The sequence below is a fragment of the Sander lucioperca genome, chromosome 19 (assembly GCF_008315115.2).
Source record: "Sander lucioperca isolate FBNREF2018 chromosome 19, SLUC_FBN_1.2, whole genome shotgun sequence".
NCBI classification, from domain to species: Eukaryota; Metazoa; Chordata; class Actinopteri; order Perciformes; family Percidae; genus Sander; species Sander lucioperca.
The window spans coordinates 26,662,676-26,687,866 of NC_050191.1; the positions used below are offsets into that span (position 1 = coordinate 26,662,676).

General features: G+C 40.1%; 2 protein-coding genes across 4 annotated transcripts in view; both read right to left on the reverse strand.

Moving 5' to 3' along the window:
* The window catches only part of tube1 (tubulin, epsilon 1), a 38,539-nt gene extending 24,332 nt beyond the window's left edge, over positions 1–14,207 (reverse strand). For 2 of the 3 annotated variants that reach the window (XM_031285634.2, XM_031285633.2), the window contains exons 1-9: positions 13,981–14,204; positions 13,644–13,717; positions 11,836–11,888; positions 11,680–11,737; positions 10,867–10,982; positions 9,615–9,736; positions 8,402–8,589; positions 5,441–5,613; positions 3,122–3,262 (exon numbers count right to left, since the gene is read on the reverse strand). In XM_031285634.2, the coding sequence (XP_031141494.1) occupies positions 3,122–3,262; positions 5,441–5,613; positions 8,402–8,589; positions 9,615–9,736; positions 10,867–10,982; positions 11,680–11,737; positions 11,836–11,888; positions 13,644–13,717; positions 13,981–14,005 (950 nt within the window). In that variant the 5' untranslated portion in view covers positions 14,006–14,204. Of the gene's footprint in view, positions 1–3,121; positions 3,263–5,440; positions 5,614–8,401; positions 8,590–9,614; positions 9,737–10,866; positions 10,983–11,679; positions 11,738–11,835; positions 11,889–13,643; positions 13,718–13,980 lie in introns of all 3 variants that reach the window. The other variant, XM_031285637.2, reaches the window with a different exon arrangement.
* A 4,258-nt stretch (positions 14,208–18,465) lies between these two features.
* Positions 18,466–25,191, reverse strand: part of lama4 (laminin, alpha 4) — a 55,973-nt gene continuing 49,247 nt past the window's right edge. Inside the window, exons 34-40 of the mRNA XM_031285663.2 lie at positions 24,547–24,736; positions 24,293–24,448; positions 23,375–23,534; positions 22,337–22,464; positions 21,561–21,654; positions 20,945–21,064; positions 18,466–19,319 (exon numbers count right to left, since the gene is read on the reverse strand). Coding sequence (XP_031141523.1) covers positions 19,174–19,319; positions 20,945–21,064; positions 21,561–21,654; positions 22,337–22,464; positions 23,375–23,534; positions 24,293–24,448; positions 24,547–24,736 — 994 coding nt within the window. The 3' untranslated portion in view covers positions 18,466–19,173. The remainder of the gene's footprint in view (positions 19,320–20,944; positions 21,065–21,560; positions 21,655–22,336; positions 22,465–23,374; positions 23,535–24,292; positions 24,449–24,546; positions 24,737–25,191) is intronic.

Sequence of the window (25,191 nt, forward strand, 5' to 3'; positions counted from 1 at the left end):
TGTTGTAGAGAGCTATGTGTGGGCAGCCAAAAAAGCAAGTTTTAACCATACTAAACTATATGCGGCTAAAGAGAGTGGAGAGCTTGCACTTTCCAAAATAAAATAGTTTTGCCAAAGAAACATGGACAAAGACTCATCAAATAATTAAGGCTAGTCCATATCTTACCCCTAAAGCCTCTGTCTGGTTTAATAAAAAACTATTGATAGGCAAAAAAACTGTTCTGTGGGGACGAATGGGCCAAATCAGGAATTCATCATCTTGGTGAATAGGTTAGGGAAAACAAAATTAGATCATTCGATGAAATTGAGAGTGACTATGATTTTAGTCAACAGGATTTTTGAAAAGGTCTACAGATCAGGCATTGTATTCTAACCAATAGAAAAAACAATCTTGACCCACCAACTAAGATCCAGGAGCTGTTTCATGTAGCTGGGCAGAATAAAGGTGGAGCCTCCCAGTTCTACGGTCTTTTTCAAGGCGTACATGTACCCAGATTGGAAGGTTTGAGAATGTGTTGGGAAATAGATGTGGGTGAAAGAATTACAGATGACAGATGGGAAAAGCTGGTTGCCTCTTGGTATATCTGCTCACGTGAAGCTCAAACTCAATTCACTTTGTATGAACTGTTAAACAGGAGTCACTGGACCCCAAGTACATTAGCCAGACTTAAGCTAAGGGACAGCAACACCTGCTGGAAATGGGAGAAAGAAGTTGGTACTCTTGTACACATGTTGTATTTCTGTGAGAAAAATGAGAACCTTTGGGAAGGTGTTGTTACTCTCCTGAATAAGATATTTCCATTGCAGTTGACTAAATCTCTAGCTTTATGTGTCCTGGGTCTTCTACCAGGCGACATAGTTTTGAATGAACGGAAGAGATTATGGGTTTGTCTGGCCACAACAACAGGGTGTAGAATAATATTAAGACACTGGAAATCAACTAGCCCATGCTGTTTTAAGGAGTGGGTTGAGTTGATGACAAAAATGGCTACCTTTGAACGGGTTACTCCTTTTTGGATGTAACAGAAGAAATTAGAGATGCACCGATTACAATTTTCTAGGCCGATTCCGAGTTTGATCTGCCGATACCGATTTCGATTTCATTTTTTCTAACCACTTTACAGCACACACAAATATTTATTTTATCTTTTCTTTAATAGAACATTTTACATAGAACATTTTTTGAACAGATAATCGATCGCTATAAAGTAGAACTATATAAATTTCTCACATCTAAAGTGCAATGTTATGGAAGAACCATTTCCTTCTTTTCACATCCAATATCCAACTAAAAAAATGTGATATATTTAGCAAACTAAACTTCTGTATGTATGAAAACAGGGGAAACAGGTAATGGCAATAAAATATGAAAATAAAATAAATATAGCCTTATTGCAGTATTAGGATATTTCTCAAAACACACACACAGGCCTGTTTGAACGTCAACAGTAACGTTACCTGAAAACAGCGTGTGGTTCCTTTTTTAGCAAGTTTGCTTTATGTGTCATTGTGCATAAATATGAACAATATACCGTTGCTGTCAGCGGGCTTATCTGCTAACGTTAGTTACCGATGGTTACCTTGGAACAATCCAGCAAATAGACGGTACCCTAGACTGCATTACCTGAAACAGATGATTTACCGTCACCGCTCATTTTACACACAGTTTAGCAACAAAAATAAACGCTGAGGGAAGATTACTACATTTTTAATGTTGGTTTGGAGCGGTATGCACCCCCACTAACCTGGAAAGAGTTTTAAACAGTAACGTTAATACAGCGTGTCGGAGGAATACAGCGTCTCCTGCAGCGGGGAGGCAGAGGGACCGCAGTGTTTGGTATCTGGTTCTATCAAGGCATGTTTATTGTTTAATTTTCAATACATTTTGTGTTATTTTAGTTTTTAGTTTATTTTATTTTTATTGGTTTGTATTCCTCGTATTGTTAGGTTCGTTTGGTGTTGTCTACAGCTGTGTCTCATTTTGAAATGGCTGACAGGTGCAGCCTGAGTTCATTTAATCAAAGAGGGCAAGTATTTGGGTAGTAGCCTGATTTCTATTATGGATCCTTCTGTTGTAGTCCAGGGATGCTTCTGTTTTGTGTTGTGTAAAAAGAAAATTGGGGACAAGGAACATAACTGCAACAAAAAACATAAAAGCTCCTGTTTTGGGGGCCCTTCCACTCGGTTTTTTTCAGCGATTTATCATCTCTGAAATGTTAATCATGTTATATGATCTATCATGTTATCAACCTTAAAATTTCAACTGGATACATGAATTTAAAACAAGAAAAGGAAGAAAATGAGTTATTGAAGTGTTTGCCTGATGTAATGCATAGCAGTGGAACACAGTTCAGTGCATTGAACATCAGTTCAACCATTTTATTAATTAGTTTATGCCATTTGTCGTAACATAATATATATTATATGAGAAAACATTATGACTTATATTGTGACAGTAGTTTTAACCACGTTACCCAGTAGCACTATGTGTTCATGTTGTGAGTTGTATGTTTTGTCAAAAAATTAAAAATTAAAAAGTTGTTAATCACAAAACTAACAACCCAGTAGGGGTTGAAAAAAGAAAACGAAAATCAGATGATCTTTTAAATCGATTTTTTTCCCTGGAATAAATATGTTTTTTTTTTATTTTTTTAACCAATGATTCACCTAAATATGTTTTGTTTATACGGTACGGCCGACGGCGACTACATCATATCTCTTTCCAGCCAAACAGAGCGAAAGCAGAGAAAGCAGAAAGTCCATCTTATGTTCTTCTTTACAAAGTAAATAAACGTCAGACTGACTGACTGACATGTGATGTCATTCTTCTTAGAAAACTATCAGTTTTTAGAAATGTCTCATGTTATATTGTCTCTAGAAGTGTTTTATTCAACTTTTGTTTTTGTTAAAGAAGGAAAAGAACATCCTTGTAATCGATACTATGGAATCACAATACTTCTAGAACCGCAATAAATGAAAATCGCAATACAAATCCAATCGGCACCCAGGTACCGTGAAAGAATGGAATCGGGACAAAAGCATGTGGTCCCGGCCTAATACCCAGGATTCAAAACAACTCTGAGGTAAACAAAATAGCTGCAATGAGAGCCAGAGAGCTGACCTTCTGGTGGGGACACTGACATCTGCCAGTGTGTAGAGGGGGGTGAGGCTGGGCACCAGATAGTGTAGACGGGGGAAGGGGACCAGGTTCATTGCAATCTCGTTCAGATCCATGTTGAGAGATCCCTCAAAACGAGCTGAGCTGAAACAAAAGGAAACTTAAGGTGACTTACAACTCTTCCTGCACATTTCAATATCTTTATCTTTAATTTTCTGTACCGTTTGGTTTTGCCTTACATTTGCACTGTTTAGAATTTATTACGGTATTGTACATATTACTTTTTACTTATTTTTTTTATTGTATATATTAGTTATCTTTCTTTATCTTATTTGTACATATTATCTTTTTTATTGTATATATTACTTATCTTTTTTTTTAATCTTTATTTGTATATATTTCTTATGTTTTATATTATACTTGTTGTACGTGTCCTTATTGCACCGTGGGTCGGAGAGAAACGTATTTTCAATTGCTCTGTATGTCTGGCACATTGCAGAATTGACAATAAAGTCGACTTGACTTGATAAGCAACATTTAAAAAGGTACGAAAAAAATAGTGTGGTGACTTAGCATGAAAAGGCATTTTCGTTATGAGACCTTCACTGTTTAACAATGCAATGCTCAATGAATTGGTAATAACTTAAGGAAAAACTCAGGAGCAGCACAACTCACTTCACATATGTGAAAAAGGTTCGGGAGATTTTGATGAATTACACAAAAGCATTTAATGAACACTCAACTGAGGAAAGAATTCAGGCAGGCAGTACAGTTTAACCACCATGTGTTATCGCGTCATGCTGTCCAGACTCTCTGAAGTTCCTGTGTATTTAAACTCATGCTGGAGGCGTTACGTTTAGCTGAACCTTCAAAGGTAAACAAAGATATTGCGGGCCCCCCAAATATCTCAGCACAGACATAATGTGTTATGTGTTTACTTTCTCTATGGCCTTGGCAGGCTTAGCAGCACTGACTTATCATCCAGCTGCTACGTCTCCCGGCATCTATGGAGGCACAAAGTGAAAGCATTCCTCTGCCTGGAAAGGTTATGAGGTTATGTTGGACCCTGACCTGAAGGACACCTGGGTACCACTGTGTCAACTTACATAGCATGAGTTCATAAGCTGGAAATTCCACCCCAAAGCCTTTAAACTGGACTCTGGTTTAAATGTTCATACTGGCAACACAACAACAACAACGCAGAGCCTCGCTGTAATCTGCCGAGGGCTTTAGTCTGAACAGCCCTACTGGCATTCCGGTTGGTCAGTCACTTAGAAAAGGTAATTGCAACATTCTGCTTTCTTAGCGGGAATCTGTTCTCTCCTGTCTTTCCATCCTTATTGTCTCCATCGACTTCAATCTAAAAAGGCAAAACATGACCTAATGAGCAAGCAAGAATGTATGCCAATAAGTATATAATAAGCTGGAAATTCCACAACTGGGCTTTATTGTCTCCAGTCTGTTCAGAACTCTGCTGCAAGGCTTTTAACTCACATTAACAAACGAGCACACATCACACCTGTTTTAGCAGCACTTCACTGGTTAGCAGTCCAGTATAGAATTCAATTTAAAATCCTGGTCCTTACTTTTAGAGCCCTGCATGGTCAAGTTCCTACCTACATATCTGACTTGATTCAGCTTCACACTCCCACCCGGAGTCTGAGGTCATTAGATCAGAGGCTATTAGTGGTTCCCCGCACTCATTTTAAAACTAGAGGGGACCAATCCTTCCAGGCAGTGGCTCCTAGGCTGTGGGATGCCTTGCCTCCCTTTCTGCGTTGTGTGAATTCTGTTGAATCTTTTAAAAAGCAACTGAAGACTGTGCTCTTCAAGCAGGCTTTTAGTTAGTCAAGGGTTTCTTATGGCAGAAGCGTGCTGCGTGCTTATTGGCTCACTGTGGCTGTAAAGATTTACTCCTTAGGTACTGAAATTAGGTATTGAATGACGAGGCATTTTTTGATACTTTAGAGACAATTCGGTCGGTGCCTAAAAAGTATTGGTATTCGGTACCCAGCCCTATCCACAACAACTCTATCCATGTCAGACCAGACTTTAAATTGCTTTCAGGTGATTTACAAAACTGTAAAGGGACACGCCCCCTTCCTATACTCCAATCAGGATTTTCTGCTCTCAGAATACAGGGGTCCCTGTATGTCCCAGAGTTAAAAAAAATAAGTCAGCAGGCCACAGAGAGTTTAGATTAAACTTCACACAAAAAAAAACAACAGTGCCAAAACATGTCTAGTGGTGAAATAAACAGAGAGCCCCCTCTCCCTATGCAGACAGGGGTGTTCTGTATATGAGCAAACAGAAATACTATACCTGGTAATATTGAGCAACAGGTTAGCCACAATATTATTCATGGCATCAAAGGGCTTTTCAGTCCCACTGAGCCCGCCCTGCCCAGAGATGATGGTGCTGTCTCTCTTTATCGCCGACCCTGGCTTTCCACCATGAGACATATGTTTAATCTTGTCCACAATGTCCACCAACGACTGGATGAGGAACAGTGAGAACAAATACTCGTTAATATTGATTAGGGCTGCGCAATATACCGTTTTTTTTAATCGTCATCGCAATATTTATTGGCACAATAAAGACATGGCGAAAGGCTGCAACATATCGTGAAAGACACTGATTTTTTATCAGTAGAAAATGTTCAATTCAATGTTCAATTTGTTCAATAAAAGAATATTGGAAATCATTTCCTTTCATTTGTTTTAAATTCAACAAGCAATTTGTTGGATTTTAGCAGAATATTGAAAGCAGCAGAAATGCAGAATTGAGTACACTTTACAGGGTTTCTGCAGGTTTCAGCAAGTCATATTTAAGACTTTTTAAGACCTTTTTAAGACCATTATGAATGAAATTTAAGAGCCATATCACGACATCAAAACAAAGTCGGATGTCAGAGTGCGGAAACATTGTCTGAAACAATTCCCTGATTTCCTCATTGGCATTATATTATAGGACTGGTGTCTAGATTGGCTGGAACATAAGTTGCATGTTGGTCTCATTTGTAGTCGCAATACAGCAAATTATAATTGGACTAGCGACAGAAAGAACTACAACACCACAGAATTAATAAAACAAACATTGTAAAGCGCTGCGGGAACATTTCAATGAGCATTATAGGTAGTGTTACATGGACGTTGGAAAATTAGGACTGTTTAAAAATATTAGAGACCTAGAATATGGAGCTAAAAGAGTCTCAATAAAGATAAATGCACACACTACATTCACATATGCACACACAGGATTCATACATGCACACACATAATTCATAAATACACACACAGGATACACAAATGCGCACAAAATTCACAAATACACACACAAAATTGAAAAAGCACAGAAGATTCACAAATGCATACAAAATTCATAAATGCACAAAAAATTCATAAATGCAAACAACATTTACAAATGCACACAAGATTCAGAAATGCACAGGACAAGATTCAGAAATGTATTTCTGATGCACACACAAATATATCTTAATTTACAAACTGCTTGCGGTCTGTGAACTTCACTGCATTTGTGTGTGGATTTTGAGACTGCCCTGACTTGGCTCGACACACAAATGCCTATTTTTAAACAGGGAATGATCTACAACCAATCAGATATCTCCCTTGTTTTAGCCAATCACAAGAACGCACCCCACGTGGGGGATTGTTTACTTATAAGCCAATCACATGAATGCGTTCACACAGCGCTATATGAATGTGGTGTAGGAGTCATGAGGGTCTTTCCGACCGGAGGGATTTTTGCAGTTCTTAGAACTAAACGTTCCTAGAACACTTTTTTCGTCGTGTTCCGACAGGAAAAATTTGGGGATTATTAAGTTCCTCTGGCCTCTGTAGCGTACTTTTTTAGCTCCTACTTCAGAGCAGGGTCTTTTCCCTTTTCCTAGGTGTACTTGATTGGTCAAACTTATAAGTCACGCCCACTGCCAACTCGGAACTTGCAGACGGAGCAACAACCAACAACTGGACATTTTTAACAATTTTCACCATCTTATTCATCATTAAATTCACTTCTGACAACATTTTAGGCGAGAAATCAACTATGTAGAGGTCAAATATGGGCCGTTTTACGAAAATTGATGGCTAATTGCAAATTTTGTCCGACTGTGTGTCGGGAGTTCAGCGGCCAGTGCTGCCTGTGTTGCTGCCTCGCCGCCCAGCCTGTCTTCCTTCACAGACCCCGGCCTGCTGGGAGGTAGATGGAGCTCCGTCACGGCTGGCAGCCCATGGCGCTCCATACCCGCGCAAAGTCACCGTTTTTTGGGTTAATGGACTACCAAACGCCGCTGCCCTGACAGAGCTCCAGGGCCTGCAGCTTCCCTCTTCCTGCTAAATGGCCGCTGTGTGTGAGTGAGAGCACGGTCAGCGAGCTTGTTACGCCCGCAATCTCTTACCACAGGTTCCAGTTAATCTTATAATGGATATGTGTGTTGAGTTATTTAAACAAACGATCATGGAAATAAACACCTCTTGTCCGCGATTCTCATTGATAGAGCCTGCGGCTGGATGGAGCTCTATCAATGAGAGCTAGCTAGCCTCCTCTTAGACCCCTGAAACGAAACCCCTAATGTTCACAAAAAAGCATTAAATTGAAATCGGACACCATAATTAGCTTTATAAGACCTTGGGGTAGATGTTATATAAGTGGCATGACGAAATTCAAACTGTAAAGTCAAAATTCACACACAAATGCAGTGAAGTTCACAGACTGCAAGCAGTTTGTAAATTAAGATATATTTGTGTGTGCATCAGAAATACATTTCTGAATCTTGTCCTGTGCATTTCTGAATCTTGTGTTCATTTGTAAATTTTGTGTGCATTTCTGAGTTTTGTATGCATTTGTGAATCTTCTGTGCTTTTTAAATTTTGTGTGTGTATTTGTGAATTTTGTGCGCATTTGTGTATCCTGTGTGTGTATTTATGAATCATGTGTGTGCATGTATGAATCCTGTGTGTGCATATGTGAATGTAGTGTGTGCATTTATCTTTATTGAGACTCTTTTAGCTCCATACCAGAACACAAAACTTCAGCGAATTTAAGACTTTTTAAGGCATAAAATGTTGACCCCGCGGAAACCCTGCTTTAATATCTGTTCATTTATCGCAAGTAATATCGTTATCGCAATAATCAGCAACATTATTGCATATGCCGTATTTTCCTCATATCGTGCTGCCCTAATATTGATGAGTTCAATTTGTACGTACGGCCGAGATTTTTTCAGGGAGAGGGTAAAAATAAAAATTTACAAAAGGTACAAACTTGGTTTTCAACAGGCAGGACACAGTCGGCGTGCTCTGTGAGCTCCCTCATGGCCAGGACGCTGTTGTAGGGAGAGGTGATGACATCATCCTCCGCAGACGGATAGATGGAGGTGACAATTCGACATACCTCAGGAAACTCCTCCTCCAGCAGGCTCAGCACTCTGGTCCCCAGGCCAGAGCCCGTACCTTCAATTCAGAAACCATGCATTTACTTTCGGCTGTAACTAGATTTCTTCAGTGTCATGTAAACAAGAAACCTGGTGTCTGTAATTAGTGTAGAGTATCGTAGTGACCTGGTTTTCCCATCTCAATTTCCCCCAGACAAACCACATTTCTTGGGCATGTATACCTATAACCAGGCATTCGTAAAACTGAGACATATTCATGCTATAAAGAAAACGTATTAGTCCAAATGCTTGGACATACTCGGAAAATACAAAAATAAAACCCGAAGCCGAGTCTCGAACCACTAATACGTTGAGCGCCAACATCTAAAGATCACGGATTTCAAAATAAAGGCTTGTTGGAGTTAAGATTTAATGATTTAATGCAGAATGATAGGAAAAGCATCCACACACACTCTGTACATGTTATGTATAGGGGCACCAATGCTTCCATGGAGTGAAAAGCTGTGTTTAAAACTGTTCCCTCACTCCCTCACTCACTATTCCCTATATAGTGTTTATTAAATAGTGAACTATATCGGGAATGACCAAACGAGGTTTCGGACCCTAACTGAAAACATCGTTGCATCAGGAGATGCGACGGTCATTTGTGTGCCAGCATCATGTAAACAAACCGAAAACAAAAATACTTATATCACGTCCCTGAAACAAACCGAGCACTCGGGAGAGTAATTAAAGGTTGTATTTATGTTGCATGTTACATTTCCACTGTTTAGAAACGAAAGCCCCCTCCATTTTTCCTTTTCAGTTTTCGTGGGTGCTTCTTCTCCTCCTCCTCCTCCTCCTCCGGGGAAACACGACCGCGTTGCATTGTGGTATACGGGAAAAGAAATGTAGGGTACACCGAATGTTCACTCAAATTAGCTGTGCATTGTGTTTTTTTTATAGTGGACTATATAGTGAATACAATTAGCCACGGAGAATTTGAACACCACTACAAAATGGCGAACACACTATATACAGTAGTGCACTATTTCCATGATAGGGAACGCTCTCCAACACAGCTAAAGTGTCTTCGGGCCTTACCTCCTCCCATAGAGTGAATGAGAAAGAAGCACTGCAGACAGTCACAGTGTTCTGCTGCCTTCCGCAGCTTATCCACTATCTGCTCCCTGTAGGCTGAGCCATACGTCATGTGTCCAACTGCCCTGGAGAAGAAGAGGCATATTAATGAAGGGAAAAGTTGTTAACAATGTTTTCGTTTGGGATGCAGGTAGGGCTGCTCGATTATGGAAAAAATCATAAGCACAATTATTTTGGTCAATATTGAAATCACGATTATTTAACTCACTGACTTTTGGAAAGACGTTGCAATTACTGGATTTTAAAAACAGAGAAACAGTTGAACAAATCAACAATGAAAACTCCTTGAACTGTGAAATATCCCTTTCCCCATTTGAATTTTTTCATTTAGAACACAAGACAAAATAAGAGTTTACTTGCTAAACATAATGCGCAAAATAATCGTTTTTCTATTTCGAATTACTTTGTTTTTGTGATCATTAGGAGCCAAAATCATAATCACGATTAGAAATTAGACTAATTGCACAGCCCTAGGTGCAGGTTTCTGTTAAGCTCATACGTGTATGGTGATACGTATTATGTATAAATGAACTTTGGTTCCAAAATGATCGATTCATTTTCTTAATTGGGTCAGATACTGCAAAAATATTTCCATTTTGCAAACTGTACAAGTGGTGGAAACGATAGAATGTGGAGTTAGAAACTCTTGAGCGACAACAAGCTGTGTGGGCAGCGTGCCTATGTTCCCACAGCCCTATGTTCCCACAGCCCTATGTTCCCACAGCCCTATGTTCCCACAGCCCTATGTTCCCGCGTGCGCGCGTGCGTGCGTGTCAGGCCTGGGGATATAAAGTATCTAAGTGTCGACTTTGTGACACTTCCAGAAAATTACTCTGGCAATCCAATGGACCTTTTTTCACAGCAGACATTTTGACTTGTCATAGTAGGAAAAGCACAGCTGAAATTGATAACCTTAACGATGGCTCAATTCCATCAAGTGTCCCAGTAAGCTATTTCAGTGAGTCAGCATGCACCATACCAGGACCTCTCCTAAGTGGAATGCAGCCATCATTAATGGGTTTGAATACACCTGTGCTTTTCCTACTATGACATGTCAACATGTCTGCCGTGAAAAAGGTCTATTGCATTGAATCCCTGAACACCACACCATCACAGCTCTGTGCGATGTAACGGCACTTTTTTTTGTTGCTACCAGCCATGTGAGCTTGTGTCCTGTGTCTAGTCTGTCTCTCACCAGTTGTTGCCTGAACCTGACACGTCTGTGAGGAGCTGAGTGCTGTCGAACATTTCTCTCAATGGGCCCTGCAGGATCTCATTGACCACACCCTCCTCCATGTCCACCAGCACTGCCTGTGGATTCAAATGTGTGAGTATAAGGCCAGCACATACAGTGGCATGGGGTACTTTCCATAAGATCATCTCTCAATGCAAATCAAACCAGCTATTAGGCTAACTGAAATAAAACCATACCAATCTCTAGGTATGGTGAAGGGTATGTGATGATGTGGGGCTATTTTAATACCAAAGACCAAGGGAACTTTATCAGGATGCATAGTATCCTGGATCCATGAAATAACTGGCCTTTAAAAATAAAAACCTGCCTGCCTCTATGGGAATTTAACATAGGGGTGTGCTTACTTATGCCCCCTGTATTTTAAGGAAGAACATTTATTTATTTACAATACATTATTCATTCACAATGAAAATTGGTGTCCTTAAAGGTTGGATTTTTCCTATTTTTTTAATTAAGGCATTAAGATCAATTTCCAAAAGATGTTTTTTTTTTTATTCCTCTTTTTAGTCAACTTTGGCATGGGTGTGTAAATTTATGCAAGCCACTGTATGTTCCAATGCTATATTACACTGAGTACATATGCCTTTGACCCCCTGCCATAATTCCATAACTCCTCTTTGTAACTTGAATCAAAGAATGCCAAACCTGATATGCAGAATTCAACCCTGACCTACAATCAGCTGTTACCCCTGTGAAGACCAGAGGATAGAGAATGTTCTCTCAAGCAGATTTCTAGTAATGAGCAGAACTTACCCTGGCCTTCAGATGTTGGATTCTCCCACCAACAACGTGGGCTCCCCCATCACTTTCCCTGGAAACAAAATATGACAGAACTAGATTTGGGCGTCTGTATGGAGGCACATGTCTCAATCCATGGAGCAGTAACTGGGTGAAAGCAGGTGTGATTACCTTGAGTCCACATTTCGGAAAAAGCTACTGAGGGCCTCATCGTACAATCCTTTCTGAATAGGAGAAAAACACAGGATATTAGAGATGCCCTAACATGTGGTAGGTGATTGTCTGTTCTTAGAAGCTTTGTAAGGTCACAACAACAGTGGGCTTCCCTTAAGATAATTCAGGTTTATCACAACGTAGGTTTTATTTTCATAGTAATGGCCATCATTCCCATCCATCAGACTTCATTCTAGCAATGTAGTTGTGTTCACAGTTCTCAGCAATTATTTTGGTGAGTACAATGGTATCATAACTGATGGGAACAAAGGCAAAAAGACCCAAGTTGTTATAAACTGGAACTATTAAATCACCGTTAAATCAAACTGACTGGGTAAACAGGGATTTGATTTTACTCAATATCCAATTCGTTAGAGGGTAATTCAGCTGAAGATCATTTTTAATGACATTCAGTTTTGTAAGTCACGATTCAGTTAAGTGACTAATGAAAGTGTTATTTTTTTGTCTGTAATCAAACAATAATTCTGTAGAGTGTGTATATGCACTGTCTCTCTGTCTCTCTCTCTGTCTCTCTGTCTGTCTGCCTGTGTGCATGTATCCTATTGGCCTTGTATAAAATTATTAATAAATAACAACATTTTACATTTGCCATAATCCATAGACTTTGTCTTAGGACTGCAATAACCATTCTTGTCATTATTGATAAATCTGTAATTGTTTTTTGACTAACTAACTGACTTGTTTCAGCCGACTATCCACAAAGTAAGAAATACACAGCAAATTATGTTTCAGAAATCCTCCTAATAATTGTGATATGATTAGGAATATGAGGAATAATTAATATATAGTATGTTAAAAACAAAGGTGCTGATTGAAAACTGACTTACAAAAACAATGTAAATATATCTTTTATTGTCCTATTGTTATAAAACAGTATATTAAATATATAGTGGTCACAGTACCAATTCAATGTTTAACCCTGGCAGGGATGGGATGTGTGGGAGTGAATACAAGTAACAACTGAGGGGAGGGGGGGCTGGTGAGGATATGGATGGCATGCACATATAATCATATTACCCTATGATACAACTGTCCTACTAGTGAGTACCTTTTCCCAAGGTACACATTTTCTCTCACAATAACCCAAAAAAGCACAGGTGTAAGTAATTAAACTAATGGATGTTTGAGCCATTCCATTCAAAATCCTAGTCCCAGTTAAAAAGCACATCATCCATCATTATTGCTATTAACGCTACACCTGTGCTTTTCTTGTTATGCCATGTTAAAATGTCTCTTATTGGGGTCCTTCAGTCTTATCAAATACAATGCATGCAAATGTAAGAGGACAGTGTACCGTAACTGTCTGTAGGATTGTGTTTGGCTTAGTTAAGTGTACCTTTGCTTTAGTGTGTGTGTGTGTGTGTGTGTGTGTGTGTGTGTGTGTGTGTGTGTGTGTTGGGATGCTGCATGACACTGGCAGGACGGCATGCTGGGAGTGCCGAGCCGAGGCTTTCCCCTTCCATCATTAGCCTGCCACTCACTCACTCCTCCTCTTCCCCATCTTCCTGTCTATCCATTCAATCCCCCCCCCCCCTCTGCTCCACGCCCTCCTCTTTTGCCACTGTAATCTTTTTCTATCTCATAACTCCATGCAGACCTCCCTCTCTCTTTTTGTCTCTCTCTGTCTGTCTATTTTGGTGTTCCTCTTGATGAAGGGCACAGCACAGGGACTGTAAAGTGAATAATTATTTAATGATATGTGTATGTGTGTGTGTGTGTGTGTGTGTGTGTGTGTTAGCACTTACTTTATTGACGTGGGCATGTTCTCGCAAAGCAAGATCCCAAAACCTGCAGCCAACCTGGTTCCCACACTGACCAACTGAAGAACACGAATTCAAAGTGTAACGTTAGTTACAGTAACAACATAAGTAAGGGAAATGTTTCCACGAGTGGACCCTAATGTTATGTTAATTAAAAGTGTAACGTTAGTTACAGTAACAACATAGGTGAGGAAAATGTTTCCACGAGGGGACCCTAACGTTACCTACAACCCCTAGCTAGCAACACAGCAGGTGACAGCTAAGCTAACGCTAGCTAGCTAGCTACGTCTCTTTAACGAGATGCGCTGGAGTCTGAACTCACCTTGGACAACAACGGATTGTGTCATGGCCGCAGCAACACGCACACCCCTCTAGAAGGCGGATTTAAGTCATACGTAATGTTAACATTTGTCCATAACTCTCCACTGAAACTACTTTGTGTAAATAGTTTTAAACAATTCTTTCGTCTCGCGCCTCCCCTGTGTTTGGTCGAGTGCTAATGACGTATTACCATGGAAACGGCGTACACGTAACGTAGCTTCCGCATATTGTTTTGGGTTGATGTTGTGTGGCTCTAAAATAAAATTATAAACTTGACGTTATTTTTTACTATGAAGGAAATGATTTGGATAAATGCCATGTTTTCATTTTGAATACTTTTAATTTTATTTGGAAAATGTTATATCCATTAATGTAAATAGTCTGAAAGAAAACCGAATATTCACCGATATTAAAAACGACATTTTATTTTAAAACTTTAAAAGGACTGACAAATATAAGAAATCCGTCCGGACCCTAAACATCTAAAATGCCTTAAAACCTCTTCATTGTAAATGTTATACACCCATTTTTGTTCATGTTTATCGGTATATATTCACTGTGCTCATTGTGTTATTGTATCTTTACTTAAATAATAAAGTAAAATAAAAAAAAATTTTTTAAAAAACGTAGCTTCCGCATTTGTATCTATGGCTTTCGCACAACTTTACATCATCTCTCCAAATAAATATGAGACTGGTCATTAGTTTAATACAGAAAGCGTCTTCTGGAGAGAAGAGAAGAGAAGAGATATTTTCGTAGAATCAGTCAAATGTAGCCTATAGACCTTTTCAATGGAATTCCATTGCTAGGCAACAGCCTGGCCCCTTGTTAACTTCCTGTCAGTTGATGCCATTCACATACACTGCAACAGGAAATCAACTTGGGTCCATTTAGGACGTTTATGTTGACATCTGTGAAAGAAACACCACTCTATCTTCGACTGTATCACGATGGTTACCTAGACAACAATATGCCAAACAGTGAATGAATGAACGAGTGTAAATAATGTGTTGTGTGCCTGCTATTGATTTAATAAATTGTGACAGAAGAGATGCTTTAAATGATCATATTCCACGTTTCTTAACTTCTCGGCTGTTTGTTTTGGGTTTACAGGCTGTATGGAGTTTCCTCTCTATTTGGTTTAGAAATCCACTGTATATGCAGTAGAGGGCAGTGTTTAACTATATTTATTTCAAGTAGTTGTCTAACAACAGACAGACAGAAAAAAAACTAATAGAATGAGCATACATTTTATAACAGAAATAAAATGAACTACTACAATAACTAATTGTCAAGAAAGTAAGTAGGCTAAGCCAGTAAGTAACACTTTATTAATATACAGTAGGCCTTTTAAAAACACGCAGTTACAAAGTGCTTCACACACGCATGCTCAATAGCCTATATGAAAACATAAATAAGAATAAACATGAGTTACAAAATACAAATTTAAATTTAAAATACATCATAAAGAGGGTGCAGCCCTTTACACAAAGGCTAATGTATTAAGATTCACCTATATACATTATCCTAACATGGTAGTCAACAGATTCTTTTTCCCTGCCATTATAAGGTTTCGGTGCAGCACCTGAGCCAACTGAATGGAACTTAAAGACTTTTCTCAGATCTAATGATTTAGAACTTCTTTAGCTAGTTTTGTCTTTAAAGGTCCAGTGTGTAACGTGTTTAGTTGTTCATCAAAATCTGTGTTTCCCGTTCACAAACTTGTCCTTTTTCATGAATATTTACCACCACCATCAATTCCAAGTATTCCTATTGGCTTCAAATTTTACATTTGCGTTTGCATGAACTGGGGTAGACGCTCCATAATGATGCGCCATCTTGAAATACGTTAGCTTAGGACATACTGCTCCGCCTTTCGCGTTTTCGCTGTCACATGAAGTTTTATTGAAAAGGGTCATATTTTCTTCAGGAAGGATGCCTTGACTCCCCACTAAATAGCGCACCCAAGTCTTCCACAATGCTAGGGAAAACACTGTACTGTCTTCAGAATTTTACTGGAAGCCAATGAAGGGATGGATTGGTGTGATATGAGACCAGTGACTTGTCTGGCAGCTGCATTTTGTACAAGTTGTAGACCTCATAGAGCAGCTTGACTGAGGCATAAGTAGAGGCAGTAACAACTATTAAAGAGAAAATGAATGTATGAATGAATAGTTCCAGGTCTGAAGGGGACAACATATATCGGATTGTTCGCAATGTTTCGTAACCGAAGAAAAATAGACTGGATAAACTTAGTGACATGATGGTCAAAAGACATATATTGATCAAAGATGATACCAAGATTCTTAGCAGTGGGTTTGATATATGATTGAAACGGGGTGATAGATTGATCAACAGCAGTGACAAAGTTGTCAGGTCCAATTAAAAGAATTTTTTGTTTTGTCCAGGATTTAGGTGGAGGGAATTGAGAGACATCCAGTCCTTGGTGGCAGCTAAGCAGTCATGTAGAGAAGACAGTTGGATAAGGTTATTAGGTTTGGCAAAGACAAGTCCATGTACTGTACAGTGCTGTGAAATAATATATGCTAGCTCTCTATGATTGTGATGGACTCATGCCCCAGAAATGCTTGTTTAAAGTCTGGATAATATATGTTTGTTTGTATATGTTGTTTGTATACCTGGAGTGGTAACAAAAATAATTTCCCCCTGGGATTATTAAAGTATTTCTGATTCTGATTCTGATTCCTATAACTTAGCTCTGGGGAACTTATTCCCCAGAGTCCTTACGTTTTCTCGCACCGCAGTTTTCCTTGTATTAGTGTGGCACCTAAACCATGGTTGCAGCTGCCGCCGTGGTCCTGCTCGGCGCCCTGCTACGCCCTGCAGTGCCCTGTACGCCATGAACTACTACAGCTACTATTTCTAGTCACTGTTTCATTATCTTTATGATGACTATTATTGCCATTGTTCATCACATCCCCAACCGGCACCTTCAGACCGCCTACCAAGAGCCTGGGTCTGTCCCAGGTTTCTGCCTATAAGGGAGTTTTTCCTCGCCACTGTCGCACTAAATGCTTGCTTTTGGGGGAATTATTTGAATTGTTGATGTCTTTGTAAATGATAGAGTGTGGTCTAGACCTACTCTATCTGTAAAGTGTCTTGAGATAACTCCTGTTATGATTTGATACTATAAATAAAATTGAATTAGTAGAAGTAGAATAAGTCATTTCCAAGTAGAGTCCTGTAAGATAATAGGCTATAGTTCTATGGTAGTTATGGATGATGGCGGTTCAACCCAAGGGCGTAACTTTGGGTTCAACATTGTTCAACACAACTATCTAGGGAGGTCCCGGGACATGTATGCATGTATTTAAAAAAGCGACAAAAACATTGGAAAAAAAATCGAAAAAAAAGATGAAAACATCAAAAGGCTACAAATGTTGGAAAAAGTACCAAAGACTTCGAATAAATAAATAAATTGTCCATAAAATCTTGACAAAGGTGACAAAAACATTGAAAAAAATGTCCAAAAAAACCTTGAAATAGCCGACAAAATCTTTGAAAAACGCAACAAAAACGTTGAAAAAAGTGGCTAAAACATCAAAAAGCTACAACAACTCTCAGCTCTATTCACATTTCAGTGATGTAACAACAATCTAACCAACATTTCAATTAACAATAACACCACAGGTAACTTTCTTTGTCAGCACAAAAAAATGAAAAGGCTGTAGTAGTCAATAATCTATAAAATAAACAAAACAAAAGAATGCTGACATGGATGTAAAATATGTTTTATTTATGTAAAATAAAACGGTACAAAAAGGAAAGTTTTGAACATGAGCTTGTAAAAGAAAACATGTCATTGTGATTATACCATTGGGATGGTGGAACATAAAAGCATTTTTCATATTATGCACTGTAAAAAGTCTAAGTGATGGATAGACTTTAGGTTCCTCAGGATGGTTCTGAACCTGCAATCTGGTCACTGTCTCGTATAAATCTGTTCTGGTTATTTTTAATTGTGGACGATTTGGTCGTATTCTTGGCATTTACATGTGAAACAATAAACAATAAATGACAAATAACAGTAAAAGAAAGAAACAAGGACAACCAATTGGCAGAGAGACGGTTATGTTGAACACAATGACAGTTTTAGGCTCATTTACATTGCTACATTTTGGTTTAAAAATGAGCATCTGTTGCTACGTTTCCCCCTCTCATTCCCCCTGCTCTGGCATTTCCCCCTCTCATTCCCCCTGCTCTGGTGTTTCCGAGCCCCTAAACCGGAGACATTTTGAAACACTTCCTGACCCGTTTTGGTTTGGAATCTGCGGGGTTGTGTTGCAGTCTCAACGACCACAAATGGAGACCTTTGGCAACACCGACACTGACGCCAACGTTTTGCTTGGGTCATAACATCTCGTTCTCTGAGACTAAGCTACTAACGTTACCATGGCTGCGTCTGAAATTCTATACTTACATGCTATTTAGTAGGCTAAAACGGTATGTGAGATTTTTTAGTACGTCTAAAACCTTAGTATGAAACCAATAGTACGCAAATTGCATACTATTTCTTGTAAAATATTACAGCATGCAATACTGGACACTACGTCAGAAAAAGTACCCCACAATGCAATGCGGTAGTAACGACAACAATCGAAACAGACAAACGGACAGAAACCAAGGAGCTCTGTAACGTCAATAACGCTCTAATTTACATCTATACATATTTAAACGATAATATATATAGATAATAATGGTCTAGTTATTTATCTATTTCAGTAATTTAAGCGTTATCTGGCGAGGTTGGCATTGGGTTACCATGGTGATGCGTCTCGAAAAATGACAAGGAGGCTCTCAGGAAGTGACGTTGAAAATCACATCTTAGTGCGTCCGAAAAGATACATCCTACTGTTTATTTACACAAAAGTATGTTAAACGATAGTATACATATTGAGTATGTAGTGCAGAGTATGCGATTTCAGACACAACCAATGGTAACTACCAGCAGCGGGGCGGAGTCTCCACGCTGCCTCCTGTTTATGTCCAGTATACCAGAATGTTGATGAGATATGAGGTTTAAACAGAGATTAGTTCTTCTACTGGAGATAAAAACACTTGTGTACTTGGAGATCGCTTTTGGCTCAAAAACCAAAACGTAGCGGTGTGAATGTAGCCTTAATGTGTTTGGTCAGTGCTGTATTTGGGGATAGTGATGGCGTTGACAGAAGTGTTATGCTGCTGGACAGGTTCCAACGCTGACCGCTCCACTGACCAGAACAGCTTTGCTGAAGCTCACGCGGCTGTTATTGATGGTCAGGTTCCTCATGCAGCCCACCCAGGCCTTCCTGGTGGCGATGCTCTCTGGCAGGAAAAGATCTGAGAGGTGGAAGAGTGCATCATTAGCAAGGTGTAATATAATGTCATTATAGTGCGTTCCATTTGTACTCGGAAGTCGGTTTTTCCGAGGTCAAAGTCAGAAACACGCCCCTGACCTCGGATTTCCGAACTCAGAACTCAGACAACCTCAGAGTACCCCGAGCTCAAAATGACAACATGGCTGCTCTATGCATCAACAGCAGTAAAAGCTGAAGTAACATACAGTTTATTTATTAGCACTTCTGTCTTATTTGTGTCTCACTAAATCAGCCGTACACACAGTCCTGTCCAACTTCTAACTGTGGACATGTTGTTACGCTGTTTGTATGCACAAAAAAACCTGCAAGAATTAAATCCCCCTTCCAACACCATTTAATGGAAAATAATCTCAGAATGAAATAGCACAACGTGGTGTCAACATAAAACACAGAGCTTTCACGCCAGAGAGCAGAGTTCACTTTGCGGCAATAAACTAAATACTTTCACCCAGGAACCGATCGTTCGTCGGGAGTGTTTTAACCACAATCTTTTTCCTAAACTTTAATAGTCATTTTGGTGCCTAAACTTAACTGTCATTGCTGCATGGAGCTCACTTTTTCTGGCTAAACTCCTCTACCACAGCCCCTGAAAGGACCTCATCTGGTGGTGCCTGTAGCCGGCTCACAGTCACCTACTGGCGGCTAAACAACTACCGCTGGTAGCCGGCGTCACGGAGCTCTGTAGCGGCTAAATATAGTCTCGCATTGCCAGACCTTCCTCCGCAGCACTGTGGAGGAGGGTGGGAGGATGGGAGAAAAACGCACTCTGGTTTATTGACATTTCTTTAAACCAATCACAATCGTCTTGGCAGAGCTTAGTGCCGCACAGAGCCACGGCGCTGCTGCAAAATAGCCTCAGGAAGGAACTTGTTTTGGTGGAACATGTGTACGTTCAAAAGTAGTTTTAGTCGTGCAACAGAAAACTCAGATTGGACAGATAGTCTAGCTAGCTGTCTGGATTTACCCTGCAGCGATCTGAGGAGCAGTTAACCATAGTCCTCATAAATCCACCAGAGTTTAGAACGCCAACACAAAGAAAGAGGAAGGGGACGGACATCCGGGCGAAAAGAGGGACATCCAGCAGAATTTCCGGCGGCAACGGAACAATCCCGGAAGTGGAACGTCGTGGTATAGACTAGTCTAAATACAACCAGCAACTGCCTCTCGGATTTGATCTTTCTATGGGATTATGTGTTCACGTTACAGCGCTTTACTTAGTTTAAATTACTTCTATTTCAGGTATATAATACAGTATATGATCTACTGGTGAAGTAGCATTGATCACTTTGAGGGGGGGGATACATTTTGTCCTCACCGGGGATACAAATAATTCAGCCGAGGCAGAGATATAGGCTATAGAGCAGAAAGAGGGAAATCCCACGCATCCCCCCGACAAATTGCACCCTGTAGCTAACAATGGCTAACCTGGATAGAGCTAACCCCACAATGAAAAATCCGGCTTGTAAATGGAACGCATTCAACCCGTGTGCTGTCATTCCAAGCGCCGGCTTCCGAGTTCCGAGGTAAATGGAACGCACTATAACGTGTAACAAGAGAAAATCTGAAACGTGTAACTTCCTGGTTCACCTGGAGCTCCACCAATAAACACCGGCTTCCTGGTATCTGTAGAGCTGGGGTTCAGAGGTCCCACCACATGGTTGACCTCAGAGTCCACATCAAGCTGGACAACATTGGCATCCCGGATCACTAAGATCAAGCAGAAGAGAGTGCATCAGTTTAGCCAAAAAAAACTCTACAGAATCCCTGATCCAACTGTAAAGAATGGCTGTTTTCATATGCACCATATGAGGAAAATATGCAATGTGCGATAATGTTGAATATCGCGATGACAGTATAACTTGCAATAAATAAACAGATATTAAAGTGTACTCAGGAACAAATTAAACATTGAATTGAGTATAAAAGGCACCACTATAAAAAAAGAATGACAGTTACATTTTAAAGTTCAGTTTTCTACTGATATTTTCTTTCAACACAATTTCTCCTTTCTTTCGCGACGTCGCAGCCTTGTTGATGATGAAAAAACAATATATTGTGCAGCCCTATTTTTTATAATGAAACCAAAGCACTGTGGCTTACTATTGTGAGTCTTTTATTATTTCGATCCCTTTTAAGAAAAGTAGCTATATCTATTTCATTATTTATTTTAATGGCTTTTAAGTGTCAATAAGAAAGCTCTCACCTGTGATTCTGTGCCAGTTGCCAGCGCACAGACCCTGTATCGGTGACACCTTGGTGAAGAACTCACGAGACCCGTCGTTCACAAGAACCACCACCTGGAAACACACAGAGACACCGTGTCCATACTTTTTAACGCAAGATGCATATTCAATTAACAATATCTGCCCTAAATGCAGCAGTGGAATGGAACTATGTACATTTCCTCAAATACTGTACTTAAGTACAAATGTGAGGTACTTGTACTTTACTTGAGTCTTTCCTTTAATGCCACTTTACTTCTACTCCGCTACATTTCAGAGAGAAATATTGTTCTTTTTACTCCACTACATTAAAGCTATAGTGTGTAGTTTCTGTCGCCCCCGTGAGGAATTTCAAGTAATGACAACAACACTGTCGGCATATCCACGTGATACAAGATTTTTGCACCCAAAACATGTAGTTTATAAAATCTGATGTTTTATTCTAAAGTAAACTAGCCAACAATATAACGGCCTATAAGTCCAGCTGAGATGATCAGACCATTAAACACACAACTGGTTGGATCCTTTACACTTTCTACAATGGGAGGAGAGTTCTGCATTGAGTACTTTTACATTTTCCTGATGATACTATTTTTACTTAAGTAACATTTTGAATGCAGGACTTTTACTTGTAACAGAGTATTTTTTACCGTGTGGTATAAGTATTTTTATTTAAGTAAAGGATCTGCATACTTTTTATGTGTATGTTATTTTTATGTGTATAGTTTTCTATAGCACAGTAGTGCTAAGGACTTACCTCTCCGTGGTGAATGTACATAGTGAAATAGCCCTCTGCCGTGCGCACGTGCAGTAGCACCCCAGATGCCACACGGGGGCGCACCTCCATCACTATCTCAAACCTTAGCCCGAGGTCAAATGTTTCATCTGACGGAGAGAGAGAGAGAGAGAGAGAGAGAGAGAGAGAGAGAGACAGCGAGAGAGACAGAGAGACAGAGAGAGAGAGAGATGAAGTGAGTTCTGGGTAACCTCTTCCACTCTGGGCCTCATGTCTCTGCCACATGAATCAGCCATGTTGCTCTGTGGTGCGTGCACGTGTGAAATGACTCTACTCGTTCGACAGCTGCAGCTCAGTTCCAAAGCCCCCCCCCCCCAATCCTCTGCGCTCCCCCCACAGCATAGACACAATTTCACCACAGTTGCACTGAGGGTATCATGTTCCATCACCCAACCAAACTCTCCCCATGCACATGGGATGGTGAAAGACCAGAGGGGGCTTGTGAGTTTTCCAAAAGGAAATCTAATGAGCCGTGTAATATAACAGATGTTCAGTTTGAAACCAGTTGCAGATCCTGCTCATCGTATGTGGTGTTACATTTGGGAAAAAAAGGGCCGCGCGAAATCAACACCGGGCAAACTTTGCGTTTCGTCTCGCTTTGCCAGACCGTCCTCCACAGCGCTGCGGAGGAGGGTCCGGCTAGTCCACACAGCATTCTGGGATGGGAGAAAAATGTGCTCTGGTTTATAGACATTTCTTTAAACAAATCACAACTGTCTTGGGCGGTGCTAAGCGCTGGACAGAGCCACGGTGCCTCTGCAAAATAGCCTTGGGAAGGAACTTGTTTTGGTGGAACATGTGTACGTTCAAAGGTTGTTTTAGTCGTGCAACAGAAAAGATTGGACAGATAGTCTAGCTAGCTGTCTGGATTTACCCTGCAGAGATCTGAGGAGCAGTTATCGCAGTTTAAAATTCCAACAGGTCGTGGATATAGACTAACAAAATGTAGAATTCCTGTGTCTTTTGTTTTTCATTGAAAAAAGGTTACTACAAATGTACCCAGCACGACATATCCTCCTTCCTCTGAGAAGTATGTTCCCGCCTCAGAGAGTCCCTCGAAGCACGGAGTGACCCCAAAAGTCTCGGCCACGGAGGACAGCCACTGCCCGTCGAGCTGAAGGTTCTTCAGACAGCCGGTGAAGCTGTATGCAGAGTTTCTCTAAAGGGACACACATGGAGATGCGTATCACAAGGTTAAAGCAGCCATATTATGCTCATTTTCAGGTTCATATTGTATTTTAAGGTTGTACCAGAATAGGTTTACATGGTTTAATTTTCAAAAAACACCATATTTTTGTTGTACTGCAATGCTCTCTCTCACTGCTGCAGATCCTCTTTTCAGCTGGTCTCTGTTTTAGCTACAGAGTGAGACCTCTTTTCTTCTTCCTCTTCTGTACTATCTTTGATTGCACTGCACATGCCCAGTAGCTCAGATGTAGATCATGTCAGCTAGCTAGCTCCACAGACAGTAAAAGAAAGGCTGTTTCTACAACTTCGGTCAGTTACAAGGCAGGATTAGCTGGGAGACTTCTAAATGAGGGCGCACATGGAAGTAGTTCTTTTGTAGATTATGGTGAACTTGTGTGTGTTGTAGCAGTGCTTTGCTATTGAGAACGAGGTAGCATGCTAGCGTTAGCATGCTAGCGTTAGCATGCTAGCATTAGCATTAGCGTTAGCATGCTAACGCTACGAGCTAATGGTTGCGGTTAGCCTGCTCGTTTCGGCTTGTGATGTCACAAGCTGTGCCGATTTTTAACAGCTCACCCAGAGACTGAAGGCAGGACACATTCAGAAACCTTATCTCACTCTAAACAGCATGGATGGATTTATAGGATGTTTCAAACGACCCGTGCAGTGTATATTTTTTTAATTGTTAAATCTCCACTCCAAAATTCCACGTAAGCTTTAAACCCATACCTGAATATTCTTTTGAGCTCTCTCTGGAGGAACTCCTCCGACGTAGAGAGGACTGCTGACGTGCCAGGAGACGTTGCTTCTTTGAGCTCTGTCTTCCAGCACCGTGAGCCCATCAATTATTAACCGCCCCATATTCCCGTCACGGATAAATATAACCTTGAGCGGGAGAAGAGAGGAGGTCGTCACAAAACTGGCATCCACCCATGCATACATACAATACAGTACTGACGGATGGAATAAGTTCATGAACTTACATTGTGCCATGCGCCGTCATTGTACTTCTCCTCGCTCTTGATTTTGACTCTCTGGTCTGCTACGTTGAAGGTGTATACGAGCTTCCCGTTGGCCAGGAAGAGAGCCATGAAGTTGTCCTCTTGGACATCCGATACATAAAAGATGAGGCCAAAGGATGAGTGGGTCTTCAGGGACAAGGAAAAGTGGGACCTGGGAGGTGGTAGGGACATTAAGTCATTCATGCAGACACAAAGAGACCCTTGAAAGAGTTTTGGAATAGACTTTGGAGCTGCATAGATGAATCAAATAATTGATTAGTAAAATTAATCAACCAACTATTTTGATGATCCATTAATCGGTTTGAGTAATTTTATGAGAAAAAAAGGAAAAAATTCTCTAATTCAAGCTCCTTAAACGCAGTGGAGGAAAGTAACTTAGTGCATTTACTCCAGTACTGTACGTACTGTAAGTACAAATTGGAGTTACTTGTACTTTACTTGTACTTTTTACTCCACTACATTCATTTGTACTAGTTACTTTACACATTAAGATTTTTGCGCACAAATCACAACAAAAATATGTTTTATTATAAATTAAACTACTTAACAATATAACGGCCTACAAGTCCAGCTGAAATGATTAGACCATTAAACAGCTGATTGACA